At 39.5% G+C, this 16863-nt stretch overlaps 1 protein-coding gene across 1 annotated transcript; it reads right to left on the bottom strand.

Annotated features, from left to right (window-relative positions):
• Positions 1–2018: 2018 nt before the first annotated feature.
• Positions 2019–13860, bottom strand: LOC124255227 (protein-L-histidine N-pros-methyltransferase-like). The gene is made up of 6 exons (XM_046689071.1): positions 13565–13860; positions 11007–11197; positions 9624–9730; positions 7404–7512; positions 6183–6367; positions 2019–5023 (listed from the first exon to the last, which is right to left on the bottom strand). The coding sequence occupies exons 1-6, from the start codon at positions 13748–13750 to the stop codon at positions 4812–4814; spliced, it is 990 nt and encodes a 329-aa protein (XP_046545027.1). The 5' UTR covers positions 13751–13860; the 3' UTR covers positions 2019–4811.
• Positions 13861–16863: the final 3003 nt, after the last annotated feature.

Raw genomic sequence — 16863 nt, 5'->3', positions numbered from 1 at the left:
TTATATCATTAACAGAAATAGAACAAACTGTGAAGAACAAGAACCAGCAGAATGTAGAGAATTATTTATTCACTGAGTATTATGCAAAGTTTCCATTAGTTAGACCATAATGTAAAGAGATTTGTGATAAGAAATATATAGCTCCCTGGCCAGTATTCACATCTACACCGGAACACCATGTACCTGTGGCTGCCACAAACCTCAGCAGAAGCTTGGGGGAGACAACTCTCCCCAGAAACAATAGCAAAACTAGAACTTGCATAAAACACATGTCACTGCTTTAGGAGATTATCTGTCATATGTTACACCTGCCATGATGACTGATATTTGTGTGTCTTAACGTTTTTAACAAGTACATACACAAGTCTCAAATTATTTTCTCAAAATTCGAATTTTGTAAAAATATACAGTGCATCTCGTGACATATGTCTGATAAAGCAATAGGTATACATAGAAATGTGAAACTTTCACAGAGAAAGTGCCTGAATTATTGTCCTTGCTGAATATGGGAGTCAGTATGATGGCGATAGTCAGGATGGAAGGACGTCAGCTGCACAACCTATTAGAATTCATCTCATATGGCAAACTGTCACAAACCTGGTGCTTCTTTGTTTGTTGAATTGCAGCACACTCCACAATATTCCAGCTGCTGCTGTCACGTCAAGGATTGAGATGAGAATAAGGTCTCGGCAGGAGGGGAGGGAGTGAGTAAGTTATTTTTACGGCATTTTAGCAATATTCCAACAATATCACAGCGAGGGACACCAGAAATGGGCTTCACACACTGTGCCCATGTGGGGAATCAAACCCGGGTCTTCAGCGTGACGAGAGAATGCCTTAACCACTTGGCTACCCCATTGCTCACTGGAGGTGAGAGGATAGACCAAGGGCTGAGAGACTCGAGATAAAGATGGAAGAAGCAAGGACCTACAACATTCTGGCATATATTTCATATTTTGGCATATTTTTAGGCACACATTTTTGGGCCCACTTTCACTTATTTTATCAGCAAACATTTTGGCTCATTTACATGTATTTGATAATTATTACTTGGACTAAATGTCACCCTTTATACCATTTTGGTGCACACTGAGACAATATTTGTGGCTTTCTGCCATCAGAATATATATTTCTATTTTCCATTGCGTATACACACGTCTGTTTTCACTACTGTAGTTCATCCTTACAGCAAGTAATGGCTGGAAACAACAGCATTGCATTACTGGAATCTCACCAAATCATAAGGATTCTGAACATGAGGCGTAAATTCATATTGTTGTAGTGAAGGTTGAGTAGAAATCATGAGCTGCCACTCATCCTCAATATGAGTGAGTGAGTATGGTTTTACGCTGCTTTTAGCAATATTCCAGCAACATCACGGTGGGGGACACCAGAAATAGGCTTCACACATTGTACTCATGTGTCCTCAATATGAGAACTAAACAAATGAACTAAAGAAATCAAAGCATCAGTCCTGCAACCCACAGACTCTACAATGAGTAAATGTGTGACTGTCAACACCAACTCAAGAAAAACTGGAGCACTTAGAGATTCAATAACAAGTCAAAGCCAATATACCATAGTAACCACATCTGATAGAAACTCTTCCCAATGTACACACAATATTATGAAATAATAGCAATTCACTGTAGCTCACCAGGATATGCAGTCAACAGTTTACAGGTCAACTAGGCTGAAGTTACCCATGATATCCAAACAAAGAATCACAACTAAACACTGACATCCCACTGATCCGACCATCATGTCATCAGAAAAGAAACACACATGCCTCAATTCAATGTCCTCAGTGTTGCCTATCCTCCATTATTGTTTTAAAATAATTTTATTTTTACAAGTCCATTTCATTATGATATACATTGCTGGACCCATATGCCACCATTGTTTCTTTGGGGAAGTGACATCACAATCTCCATATTCCATATTGCTGACAGTGTACAGAATCTCTGTCGCTGGTGGCTGGAACTCAACAACCAATCATATGAATCAGAGTTCAGCATAGACCTATATTATAAATAATGTCATCCTTAGTGCAAGTCCTCAATACTTTTCAAATAAAGGATTTTTGTTACGATTCAGATTGACCTTCCAACTACAAAGATGTTATCTCAAGTACTAAGATAAGGGGAAGGAAGCCAGTATGCTACTGGGTGTTTCCTGTTGAGAAGATTTGATATTGTTAACAGAGTTTCTGTAACCATGATCATGTTATTTCATTGCATGTCTAAATCAAAATAAGGTTTGGTACCGAATGGGTCCATGATATTTATCATAATGGAATGGCAATATGACATGCTATATTATCTAGTTGTTTGGCCATTTCCAAATAGTTAATAAAATATTCAGATCCAAATAAATTATCAAAAATTGGATTCCAACATTTTGGACAGACTGAGATGTCAAAATTGGTCAGAACAAATGTCAGCTTCAATAGTGTAGTGTATGTTTTTTACAAGATATTTACAAGAGCTGATGGCCAAGCAAGCCATAACATCAGCTCACTTGATGTTGAGTCAGGAAAGCTGAAGCTTTTTATCCACATCTGGAAGAAACATCCAGACCATGTTCATATTTATGTTAATGGTTGACTGACTGACTGACTGAGTTTGGTTTTACGCTGCTTTTAGCAATATTCCAGCAACATCACGGCAGGGGACACAAGAAATGGGCTTCACACATTGTACCCACGTGGGGATTCGAATCCGGGTCTTCGGCGTGACGAGCCCATGGTTTAACCATTAGGCTACCCCTTGTTAATGGTTGACTTCAACTGTAGAATGTGTTGAAGCTTGTGTTCTTGCACTTTCAGTTTTAACGATACCTCATGTTGACTAACTATTAGGTTATCATGCAAACAATAACCTACAGATGACAGTAAGAGCTCTATTGTCTGAGCTTATGAATAATCTAACATTTGAGGTAAAATACTAAACAATAAAACTTGCACAATTCAATAATAATTTCATAATTTTTCTATTTTATGAGTGTTAACGGTTAATCTCAATGACACCAAGTTTATGTCAGACTTGTGATGTAAGCATGGGAGGGCTATGATTTAAAATGCCACACTCAGCAATATTCCAGCTACATGATGGCAGCCTGTAAATTATCATGTCACGATTGATATCATGAGTAACGGCAAGCTATCAACTAAGTCACTCAATCCATTAAATCACCACCAATGTACAGCATAGATTTCTGAGGACCACATGCCGAGACTAATGACGGACAGGACCATGCAAGAAGTCAAGACCACTAGCTCTGCCCATACAAGTCAAGGCCATAGACCTACCTGTACAAGTCAAGACCATAGCTCTGATTGTACAAGTCAAGACAATTAGATCTGTGAAGAAAGGTAGATGAAAACAATCTCAAAAAAGGCACGTCATCAACACCAATGTAACCTCTCTTTGCATGAAGATCTGATGCCCACTCTGTAGTAGGTTACATTAGCTGAGTCAGCCAATCAGAATCAAGCCTTTAAGTCCCAGATAGGAGTGAGAAAAGCATACGAATCAGCTTACATAACTTATGCGTTCCAAATATACATAAAAAGGACCATGCAATTAAATTGTTTGGATATTTGTACATCTTGTCGAGCACCAAGGCATCAAGGATTACCAGTGTGTTATGTGCTGCTTTTCTTTTGGTGAAATATAATACATGAAATGAGGTGATAAGAAAATAATCGGAAATATTTGAGAAAGCTGACAACTGATTGGCTCGATAACCCATACATCCTTCCTTCAAGACTGTACCAGAGTTAAAGATTAGTCTTCAATGAGATCAGCTTCAAAACACCGGTTTCAACCAGCACCTGACAGGTTGGACCAATCATGGAATATTATCTCAGACATTATAACATAAGCTCCATCAATTCACCAGTTCATCAATCTTTGACAGGACTGTTTAAAGAGGTGTCCATACTTTCAGACCTGTTCACACCAAGCAGCAGTTGATGTACAGTGCCAAAGTGGCTAGAGGGAATCTAATACACTGACATATATTTCTTCAGTTTAACATATTTACATATTCACTTTATTTAGCGAATTCAAAATCCTGGACAAAAAGTTCCTCCCTCCAACAATTCAACACAATATGTACATGGGGCATTAATAGTTAACCTATGGCACACTCACGTGGTTGCATTACATCTGATATACAATCACACACACTATGTATAAAGCCTTGAGCTTCAAACAGATCATCTTCCCAAGGCCTGGCATTCCATTCCCTACTGCAGGGATGCTTGGTTCATTACAACATGTGTCCAAAACTAGCCCTAAAAGCTACCCGTAGAGTATTTTGAAAAAATGTTTACTGCCCAAAACATATTTTCTAAGTGTAGACACATCTCCATATTTATTTACACTTGTGATTAAAAGTGTTGCAAATTTGCAGATATGGTACAGATCTGTCATGCGCTTTAGCTGCCACCTGTCTAACCAAAGTGCTAAATTTGTTCCACAAACTAAGAAAGTAACCAGTTTAATGTAAGGAAAGCTGGGACAGCAAAGGGAGGTAACACTGAAAAATACAAAACTTCCCTAGCTTCAGCATAACAAAACCTCAAGAAGATCACTTCAGTTCTTCTCTCTCTCTGTCAAGATCTGTCGATCGCCACCAGGAGGGATACAGCTATCAAGACAGAGCACATGATATGATTTTCATGATCTTGCTGCATGACACCTTAAAGGAATGTAATATCTTAGCCTTGAGAAGATGTCTGAAGCTTGCATCCCAAACCCTGATGAAACAGGAGAGCTACTGACATACATGGGGCACCCCTGCTATCATACATCGGTGGCCCGGAGGACAAACACAGCATCATATAGTACAAAGAAGGATTTGTTTATATCTCCCTCACACAAATAAGGGAGTTTGGAAAATTTCTCCACTGTGAACCCTGCTGGTGTAAAAACATGTCTGATGAGGCTGACCGTCTGCTCCTCAAATGTTTTCCCTTCTATATGGAGGCACTCTATGGGCTGATGGTCCGTGGAACCTTCACAGAAATGAGAAATTCATGTTATTGCACACAACTCAAATACCCTGAACCACACAGTTTGTATAGGAATGTAATGGTCTAGGAAAGTGGAATAATTCAGTAGTTCAGATATAATTAAATCCAATGTAATCATAATTTGTATAATACAGTCAGACCTCGTATATCCGAACTTCAGATATCCGAATACCTCGGTTTCCGAACATTCTTCACAAAAAACGAAATTTTCTAGTTACAATTTACCTCGTGTTCGGTTTCCGTATCCGAACGGTCAATTTTGGAAACGAAACAGCAAAATATGTACAAATTTGCCTCGTATATCCGAACACCAAGGCTGTCGTCGGCAAGATATGTGATGTTTACCGCTCCTCAACAGTGCTATCATGTCTACCGCTTGTCAAAACATTGTGCTGGCTGCTAGTTAATTCATTTTTAATTGAATATTTATCACAGGGCGTGTAGGTTAATTAGAGAAGAAACAATTAAAGTTTGACATTGAGTTGACACTGATTGGAATTGTTGATTGAGTAAGCGTAAATAAAGACGGAGGTGTATGCTAGATATAGAAACAACACAAAGGCGTGGATGACAGCAGAGCTGTTTCGTGATTGGCTGCTGTCTTTTGATCGACAGATGAGGTCACGTGTAAGGTGGGTCATTTTGCTTGTTGACAATGCAGCTTGTCACAACTGTAACAGTAAAAATCTGAAACTGACCAGCGTGACTGTCCATTTCCTGCCACCCAACACAACGCACACATTCAGCCAATGGATGCAATGGATTTGAAAATGTCGGCGACGCTCACAAATCCAAGCAGAGAATAACAACTCTGTCCGTCAACAATCATCAATCAAAGACTTTTTCAATCCGATGTAATTTATGTTATGTTATGTTATGCAAGATGTTATGTTAAGTAAAGATGTAGTTATGTTTCAATGTTATTTTTAGTTGTTTTGTTTTCATATGTAGCCAACCGCCTAGGTCCTGATTCAGATATCCGAATGATTCGTTTGTCCGAACAATTCAATAAAAAAAACAAAGTGTTCGGATAAACGAGGTCTGACTGTACAACAGTATCAAATTTTGATTAAAAAATGATTCAGGACTCTTGAAATTTGTACAACTCCTTTGAAAACACGATGCTGATAAAATCACCTACCAAATTCTACAAAAGGTTTAAATGGAAGCACTACTGCCACGATGGCACGGCCACTCCCTCTTCGTAATGATTGACGGATGGAATGAAGAATGCTGATTGGTCGATCGCATCTGTCCAGCAGATTGAGACAGCTAATGATGTCATACACGCGGGTTCCATTACTCCACTCACTGATGCCCAACACCCTGTAATCACAAATCATCAGGAATCAAACATTCTGAGGAGGAATATGTCATTGGTAATGATATTTTCTGGACTACTTGTTGCCTCTTCATCAGATACATGGGACAACTGCTTGCCTGAAATGCCCTTACAATCAGTAGAACTGCTGGCCTGAAATGCCCTTACAATCAGTAGAACTGCTGGCCTGAAATGCCCTTACAATCAGTAGAACTGCTGGCCTGAAATGCCCTTACAATCAGTAGAACTGCTGGCCTGAAATGCCCTTACAATCAGTAGAACTGCTGGCCTGAAATGCCCTTACAATCAGTAGAACTGCTGGCCTGAAATGCCCTTACAATCAGTAGAACTGCTGGCCTGAAATACCCTTACAATCAGTAGAACTGCTGGCCTGAAATGCCCTTACAATCAGTAGAACTGCTGGCCTGAAACTGCTGGCCTGAAATGCCCTTACAATCAGTAGAACTGCTGGCCTGAAATGCCCTTATAGTAGAACTGCTGGCTGCTGGCCTGAAATGCCCTTACAATCAGTAGAACTGCAGGCCTGAAATGCCCTTACAATCAGTAGAACTGCTGGCCTGAAATGCCCTTACAATCAGTAGAACTGCTGGCCTGAAATGCCCTTACAATCAGTAGAACTGCTTGCCTGAAATGCCCTTACAATAAGTAGAACTGCTGGCCTGAAATGCCCTTACAATCAGTAGAACTGCTGGCCTGAAATACCCTTACAATCAGTAAAGAAGCAAAAAGTAACATTGTCACCCAAATGTTACATGGTATGTGACTGCCAAAACCGCTTGATCCAACTGTGTAAACAAACTGATCAGCATCTGATAGTCTCTTAGAATGAAATGGATATTGTATTCTTCAATACTCACTTGATAATTAAGCAAGGCAAAGTTATGTCTATTCCTAAACAATTATGCTTGATCTCGAATAACAGACCTCTACAACTAAATTTAGTCAGGTTTCCAAGGTCAACAACTGCAGCCATATGTATGTGAGGTTACCATGGTTACTGCCACTCCCCGACATTGTTACCTGTAGCCTCTTTCCTGCAGTCTCTTCACCATGATCTCCGATATTTCTGTTGCATACACATTGTCGAAATACCTCGCCAGCTGACTAGTCACCATTCCGTCTCCGGCACCTGAGAAAAGAAGAATCCAGTTTGACCATGCCAACAAAGCAACAGATAAAATACATGACTTTCATATTCCAACTAAGCCAAGATGTTCAGAAATCTACCTTTTGGTGTTTACAATGCAATGTTTGTGGTCTCATGCCACACTGGGAAACATTCAAGCTATTTATGATGGAAGCATTTACATAGTCAAGTATGGACCACACAATCCAGTGACTGACATCATGAGCACTGACCATAGTGAACACGAAATGCTGTATAGCGAACCTTCGACATAACATAAGGATATACCTGTATAGCGAACCTTCGACATAACATAAGGATATACCTGTATAGCGAACCTTCGACATAACATAAGGATATACCTGTATAGCGAACCTTCGACATAACATAAGGATATACCTGTATAGCGAACCTTCGACATAACATAAGGATATACCTGTATAGCTAACATAAGGATATACTTGTATAGAACCTTCGATAACATAAGGATATACCTGTATAGCGAACCTTCGACATAACATAAGGATATACCTGTATAGCTTAACCTTCGACATAACATAAGGATATACCTGTACAGCTTAACCTTCGACATAACATAAGGATATACCTGTATAGCGAACCTTCGACATAACATAAGGATATACCTGTATAGCGAACCTTCGACATAACATAAGGATATACCTGTATAGCAAACCTTCGACATAACATAAGGATATACCTGTATAGTGAACCTTCGACATAACATAAGGATATACCTGTATAGCAAACCTTCGACATAACATAAGGATATACCTGTATAGCGAACCTTCGACATAACATAAGGGTATACCTGTATAATGAACCTTCGACATAACATAAGGATATACCTGTATAGCGAACCTTCGACATAACATAAGGATATACCTGTATAGCGAACCTTCGACATAACATAAGGATATATTATAGCGAACCTTCGACATAACATAAGGATATACCTGTATAGTGAACCTTCGACATAACATAAGGACATACCTGTATAGCGAACCTTCGACTTAACATAAGGATATACCTGTATAACGAACCTTTGACATAACATAGGGATATACCTGTATATCGAACCTTCGACATAACATAAGGATACACTAACATCAAAGCACCACTACCTTCAAAACCATTACCATTCCCTCCTACTAGTCTATATCATGATATTGCTCAAATATTGTCCACGTGAAGTTAGAGTTTATTTCACTCAGTATATCATGACAGACGTGTTTTAAAACAACTGAAGTTCTGGGACAAGACATGGTCCGTAGTATGGTGATCTACCTTCAGTTGTTGGCGATCTATAGCCTGTTTTTAGATTGTATTGTCCAAATAGTGCTATTAGTTTTAACTTTCGACGCTAGTTTTAATGCTAATTGTGATATTCTAGTTATTTTACTGTCCTTTGACAGTACATACTACAGGCTACAGACACACTGTCACATAAACAATCAGGGTGCTCCTGGTCATAGTAAAAAATATTCATTGAGATAAAAAGATACATGGAGACGAAGACATGTGTACACCATTAGAGGGAATGTAGGTGCAATGAAAGTATGTATTACTGCCCTGCTGTCTCCTTCACAAACATTTCATGTAGTCTGTTATTTATGCTCTGTTTTCATGGCTCACATTTCCAAAGGTTCTCGCAATTGACAAACAGGAAAAGGAATTGATAGGGGAGATAACTCACATTACCTAAAAAACAAAGCTATCATCAGTTTTAATGGACAATAAGACATTTTTCCAACAAAAAGATATTTGAAGGCTTTCTCTGAGTAGCATTCAAATTTATTGAAAACTGAATTTCTGGGGAAAGGATCATAATCACTATGACTGATTTGTAAATCACATTCTGTTCGGGTTGTTAGACCTAGTAGTGTATACAGTCAAACTGGCAAGTGGAATTCAAGGGCGGTAACTTGAGATTGTGAAAACCACAGGAATAGTTAGGGGTTAGTGTAGGTTTACCAAAAACCTGGCCAATCAATGCCCTGTTTGGTGTATCCATGACAACTGAGTTGGCCATCACCTGTCTACATGTTTATGTAGACCATGCCCAGTGAAGGAATATGAGACAGAATGTAGCCTACCAAGATCCAGCATGTTCTCTGCCTGCCAGTGCCAGCCTGTGGGAATGTCCAGGAGGGCATCCAGCTGACCCTTTGAGAAGATGAACATGGATCCCCTCTTCAGCCATCTGAAACATACACAGGTTGTCTTCAGCACTCTGGATGCTGTGTCCTGGTACTGACACAACACAATACCCATGTTCAAAGTTGAACTACACGTAGTCACGTCTTGCAGAAGAACTACTCAGAATAAAATGTTTGTGTTAACGACAGATACATGCTTTGGATGGAGATATTAAATATACAGCTAACTAAAGTAATGCACTTTTTGAATGATTTGAAAGTCAAAATCTCAACATGACATACAAGCTTAAGAAACATCAAATTTATGGTAACTGTTTAAGTCATATCACCATGGTTGCACACAGTGACCGAATAATTGCCATTGTGTTGTATATGCTGGTCCTTGACATCTCTCGTCAGGGTCTTTCAAATGTCACAGTCAGCATCGTCTGCACCTCCATTTGACAAACAAAGGTGGGTGTGGAAATTCCCTGGACTCACAATGACCAAACAGTCAAAGCATATTTTGAATTTTATTAGGGACGACACATGGTGACTAAAACTGTAACAAGTTGACATGATCAGGAACTCTATTTATAAACCTATGGCCAATGTTGTCTATTGTTCTTGCAGTTGCTTCGCATTATAGAATAACCTCGGTAGAGGTTTTACGATTGCAGGAGCTTTTACAATGACCATTGTAAAACCTCATACGAGGTACGAAGTTTTACAATGGTCGTTGTAAAACCTCATACCCTGATAAGGTTTTGAAATGACCATTATTTGTGACTGATACAACTTTGTCTTGCTATGACTGATCGTAAAATATCTAATTATTGAAAACTTCCAATATTCAGTGGCGATAACTGGTTTCGAACCCGCAACCCATCGCTCTCTAGCTTGGCGGTTTTATCCACTAGGCTACTGAAGGATCGCTGTGAGGACTGAGATTGTTTGTCAGTATGAACCATGTGTTTCTCACACGACACGCATTCGCGGGCAGCACACGTGCAGGACACGGGTAGCGCGTGCAGAGCACGAGCATTGCGCGTGCGGGGCAAGGTGTTGGCTGCTAGTCGCATCCCAGTTGACACCGGCTGTTCCATCATTTGCGGGCTGTTCCATCAATGTTGTTCTACTCAGTACATGCACAAATTGAAAATAAGTGTTGTCTTAGACGGTTTATAAGTTAGATAAAACACTCCTCCTCGGTTTTGGTTGAGAATGTAAAACCTCAGTGTCAGGAAATCCCTCGGCCGCTAACGCGCCGTGGGGATTCCTTCCCCTGAGGTTTTACAATCTCCACCAAAACCTCGGAGTCGTGTTTCATCCTACACATACCCATTAATGGAGGTGCTTGTCATGAACCAGCTGAGGATGTAGCGAAGTAGTGAATGTCTCAGTTGTGTGAAGATCCATTCTGCCTTCTCGTAACAGGATTCAAGGAACTGTGTTGTCTCCAGATCCTGATGGAAACCGATGAATTTATCACGGAGATCCTCTGGTAGGGCAGATATGTCAAACTCGTACCACTGGAAGAATGGTTGATCAAATGGTTATACAATACAGTATACACATGCTAAATGTACAAACCCTTGTCCCTTCAAACAGGAAAAACAGACAAAAGCAGAAAATGTTTTGGTTAGGTATTAAACAATATTCAGTTACTCAAAACTTGCTCAAACATGTCAGATCAAGCTCATCTCCCCAAGGGCCGGGGAAGCATAGTGTTTAAGTTAAAGTGTTTGCTCATCATGCCAAAGGCCCGGGTTCGATTCTCCACATGGGTACAATGTGTGAAGCCCATTTCTGGTGTCCCCCGCCATGATATTGCTGGAACATTGCTAAAAGCAGCGTAAAACCATACTCACTCACCCATCTCCCCACACATTTACAATCAACGAACTCATTTAGTCGTAGCCTGAACTAAAAATGCTAATGGTGATTATATGTCGTAACTATATATGGACTGGTTGAAATGGCTGACTCATACCATGCAATCAAATCAGATGGCAGGTGCTTGTTTTAGAATAAGATTGTAAAAGATTAAAGCTCATCACCTCAGCAAAACAACACCAAGAGAAAATAGAAATGATTTGCAGAAACGGAACTTCACCAAAAGAGAAAATGTGCACTATTCCAATGTTACGAGAAAACGTCACCTGAAATATTTTACTTTGTTTATTAAAACCCCCCAAATAGATTAATCTGACATGTTCACATGAAAACAGAAGTAATAGTGAAATGCTAATCACCTTAAAACAAGTTTACATTGGAAATATGCCTCTTCTCATGTTTACTTTCTGACTCAGGTGTGCAACAAAACGTATCATGCTTACTGTGAAAACACCACATACTTTGAGTTGTAATCTACTTAATTCAAGTCAATGAAAAGATGGAACTGTATTTAACATGTTTAAAATCCATTAGAGGAAATAATCGACATGTAACGTAGTGTGATGAATGTAACCAATGGACAAATCGTGTGTGGTACCAGACGACTGTCGGTATGTAAAAAAACAACTGCGAAGATTTCCCTTCCAATGTCCAGCATGCATGTACCCACTATGGGTGATAAGATCAGTGTGTGAGTTGAGGTAACGTGTTTACATTATATTGTTAACCAGTGTGATTGTACTTAGAAAATGTGTAATTAGAAACATATTATACTATACTATGCTATATATTATTGTTGTTGTAACAATTACAGTTATAAGCTTAACTGTGATTTGTAGATGAGCAATTGCTTGTTTTATGACTTAGGTAAAAAAACAGGTAGTATATACATCTTCAAGTGTGGCGCTACCATCGTTGTTGACATGCAGACCTACTTGGATAACAACAACAACAACATTTGTTCTGACATAAAGTTTACACAGTTATATTTCTAACTCTTGTTTCTTTCATTAGGGTAGGGCTGGCACAGACAAATTAACAAACCGGTTGGAGAGCATGGGGAACAGTAACTATCAATCTATAGGTTGATCTCAGAGCTGTTCCAATGGGCCAGTCTCCTGATCCAGGAGGTCCAACTCTCATGCTATGCCACGAAATCACGGGCCAGACAATAGAAGAGTATCAATGTGGCAAAGGTTTCAGGACGCAATGTCTTCCAAGAGGAGACACTGACACTGTGACCTGTTCTCCATGAACTGGTTGTGAGAAATGCAGGGACAGAAATGTGACATTGTGCTGTGACAATGTCAGAAGGGAATGATAGCAGTGTGGTGCTGAAACATGGTGGATGTATAGTGATGGTAATGTAATCAATAAATGGCAAGGATATTACTGCTGTGTGGTGATATGGAGACAAAAGCAGAAACAGTGTTACTAATGAACAAAGCATAAATGCCGCTACATAAATTGTTCTTATCTTCATTATCGATAAATGTTTCTGTGCTGTTAGACCTTCAAGTGCCTTTTGTGCAGTGATGTTTTGCTGAAGTACCATTTTAGCGTGTACCAGTTTGTAACACAAATCTTGGAATAAATTTCTGAATAGATTACCTTTTTTTAAAAATAGTAATTCATGTTCATTTTTGTTGTGAGCTATCAGTTTCAAATCCTTTTTCTAGTTTATCTGCACAGAACAAAGAATTATTAACCATGATTGTTCTGTTCTGTATACAGTTACAGATAGAACTGCAAACATAGATTGTCATGTCCATGTACTTGGTCATGTGAATATTATCTGAAGTCAGTTTGTCTTCCCAGTCATTGTTGGAAATGAAAAATATACAAAATATGGCACAAAATATCTAATTTGAATACACACTGAATATAATCAGTTGCATGAATAAACAGAAGAACTGGTATGTACACTTTGTGTTCCAAGTCATGTTAATACAAAGGCATGAGTGTATTTTTCTTCCTGATTCACAATGCTTTTGTTAACTCACATAGCTATGTGTGTCCTCCCTGTGTCGTTGATCTTCTAGCATACGATAATAAATATTTCTCATGAGAGGATTTCGTATTTGCTGCCCAGACCAGTCGCCCGGTTGTCCGGGAGTTGCCATTCTCAGGAGATTTACGAATGCTACAGCTGATATCAGGCAAATTAGTGTATCAGTAATGGTGAACATTTATATATCGACGCATTTACGTGGTCTTAGGGAATCAATGATTCCAATATCAGGAAAAATTGACTGATATCTCGCTGAACAAACCCATGTGTTGATGTTTACTGGCAGTACTTCCGCTTCCGGCTTGGTACAGTTGCACCTGACATTGATGGCCAGCGGTGCGCAGCGGTAGCCATCTGTAGTCGGTAGGAGGGTTTCAAATATATTTGTATCCTTATGTTAGTGAATGGGTCTTTTTACGTTATATTATTTCACATCTGTGGATGTTTGTAAGAGTACTGACTTTTTTAAAACTGCCCTACACACAAAGGTTTCTGAGAATATGTCATAATATTTCCTCTTTGAATGTTTTTGTGGTCATTTGTAAAAATATATGGCTAACAATGATCGTGATTATTTTTCTAGAATCATATAAAGAAAACGTTGATTATGATGATGATGATGATAAAAAATGGTTATTGTTTCTTTCAGCATCCCAGTGCTTGTGTTTACGACTGCGAAAATATCCTACTCCCTGAAGCCAGGGTAGAATATTGGTCGTCATAGAATTGTTTGTAGGAGATGACTATACATAGATCGGGTGACGTGCTCGATGATTTAGTTGATGACTCGAATGATTGCATGTCATCGATCCCATTGCGTGGGTCGATGCTCATGTTGTCCATCACCGGATTGTCTTGTCCAGTCGTATACATGTAGCTGCAATAGTGAAATAATAGAATTAAATTCTTGTTAGAATCTGGGTATGGCAACCAGTATCGTTTCCATCCAAAGACGTTGGTCGTGATCTCTCTGTAGAACATGCCCTCTGGTCAAAGATGTGGAAGTACCGTTATATAGTACTGGATGATACCCATCGCCATGAGGGATAGATAGTGTTGCACATCTAAACAAACACTAGGAAGTGGAGAACGTACGGCACAAACTTAATCGTGTTGAGACATTTGGTTATACTTTGTCAAACACAATGGCATTGAGCGAGATATTGCACCTTCTCTAATGCCACAAACATGAAATCACTGTAAAGCGTTTTGAGAAAATCATCTCAAATGAAAGTATCTCGGCCAAGAGGCATGATGTATTGATGTAACATGAAGGTCCACAAGCTCTGCGAACCAAACTGACTATATGTATTGTCGAGACAAACAGCCAGGTTGATATCTCCACAATGTTCAGTGTCTGACATGATCTGAAATTGTGACACACGTTATATTTGGGATTACACTTTCTCTATGAAGTACAGATTCTATTACTTCTGTTAGGATGAGTGACACAAAGTCAGCCGCCAAAACCACTCAGCCACCGCAGCTTCCCCATTACTTAGAAGGTGTAATCACAAATATCATAAGTGCCACCCCATGTTATCCCGTTTCCTAAGAATCTTGACAAAATGTTGTTGGCATCAATGATGAGTGTTGCAGTCCCTATAAGAAATGTGTCCTGATCATCAGTGAACTTCACGCAGCTCACGCTGTTCTTTGTACAGACACAACTAATAGTATGTGTTGGCAACGGTCCTCAAAGTCTCGAAAAATTTTGCACGAGAGGCCGTAAGGCCGAAAACAAGGCCCACATGCAAAAATAATTTTAACATTGAGGGCCATATTCAACTTAAAATAGTATCTCATACAAAATACGCGCCAAACTAATGTCCGCTCTGTTTGCATGTGCACGTATACTGGAGGGTCGTTTTGCATTTTGGGTCGAAAGGACTAATGAGAGGTCGTTTCTGTGTTCGTACATTTGGAATACATTCAATAGAAAGTCTACATCATATCATTTCTGCGTAGGACTGCCAACGATCACAATCGGATATGACATAAACATGACTATCAAACTATTGCAGGATGAACATTAACTGAAATGGAGGGTGAACATTTGCTGAAAACTATTGGAGAGCTTCTATTCAAAACTCAGACTATTGGAGGCTTCCATTACGAACGCCCGTGACCCATGCATCTTCAACTAATATGTAACCGACTTAAATATGTTTTTAATCTCGCTATAAAGATGATGGTCACCTGTGACCCAAAGATGTTTCACTAACATTCCACTAATCTACCAGGCGATGTACCCTATGCCAACATTGATGTATGACACCCATAAGAAACCTTCCATGCATCACATACTGCTGAATCGACAAAGACTATGTTGAAATCGGACGATTTCTGTCATTACAGTGTTACTTCAAACAGCTCAGATGATCGAGCAAAGGTCGTCGTGCAACCACTGAACCAGGAAATCGACATTTGGAACACATCCCTCTGGTTGTTTTCAATACACCGCCGCTGTAATGCAAATGGTCGTACCATCTGATGTTGTTAATGGAGTTGCTGCACCACCCATGTGTTTTGTCAGTGATTATATTAAAATAAAACGTTCATCAGAAAATGACCAATATGTAGTTAAGACCAGTACTAAACAAGAAGACATGGTCATCAACATTCCCCGCCACACTGTTCTGTTCCTATTTTGACAACTATTCATTTTTCCTACAAATAGCGATACATAAGCTGCTAAATGAGAAACAGTTTGTGCGAAAATTTGTTCCCACTGGGGATAACGTGCACTAAGTCAAGAAACGCATGACAAGGGCCATAACTCTGTAAAGAATCGTAACACTGCTTCCGTTTTCGAACTCCATCAAGGCATTCATGTCCTGAAAACACATACACAATTGAGGTTTTTGAGAAAAAATGTCCCGATTATCTCGGACGGACAGACGGAGCTCAAACCTATATCCAGTGTATGAAATAAGCCAAAAACCCAGCCAGACATCTGGGCTGGTAACTTCAAAAACTTACCAGCCCGGAAGAGATTTAACCAGTCCTTCTTAAATACTAAATAGACAGTGCCAGTAGACACGTTATCTGAATATTTTTGTCACCCGTCCATCGGGCTGGTTAGCTGTAAAATTCGACCGTCCGGCAGAAATCTAGCCCGAGTCGGACGGGCCTTATTTCATACACTGCTATATGCCCCTCTCACTTCGTGGCGGGGGATAATAACCTCATTCAGTGCGCGACAAATTTTCCAAATATTTAACATACTGACATAAACTATACAGGGTATTACACCCTACCCGTATATGTCTTTATCAACCCGTGAAGATC

This window comes from Haliotis rubra, unplaced genomic scaffold (genome assembly GCF_003918875.1).
Source record: "Haliotis rubra isolate DU_JTF1 unplaced genomic scaffold, ASM391887v1 Scf599, whole genome shotgun sequence".
NCBI classification, from domain to species: Eukaryota; Metazoa; Mollusca; class Gastropoda; order Lepetellida; family Haliotidae; genus Haliotis; species Haliotis rubra.
This window is presented reverse-complemented; position numbering and strand designations above follow the sequence as displayed.

Bases quoted from the DNA above. Each gene is read 5' to 3' on its own strand.
- LOC124255227 (XM_046689071.1), bottom strand. From the start codon at position 13,750: ATGTTCACCATTACTGATACACTAATTTGCCTGATATCAGCTGTAGCA. The intron at 6,368-7,403 runs GTAACAATGTCG...TTGTGATTACAG, and splicing joins CTGCAGGAAAGAGGCTACAG to GGTGTTGGGCATCAGTGAGT. The intron at 5,024-6,182 runs GTAGGTGATTTT...ATTTCTGTGAAG, and splicing joins TAAACCTTTTGTAGAATTTG to GTTCCACGGACCATCAGCCC.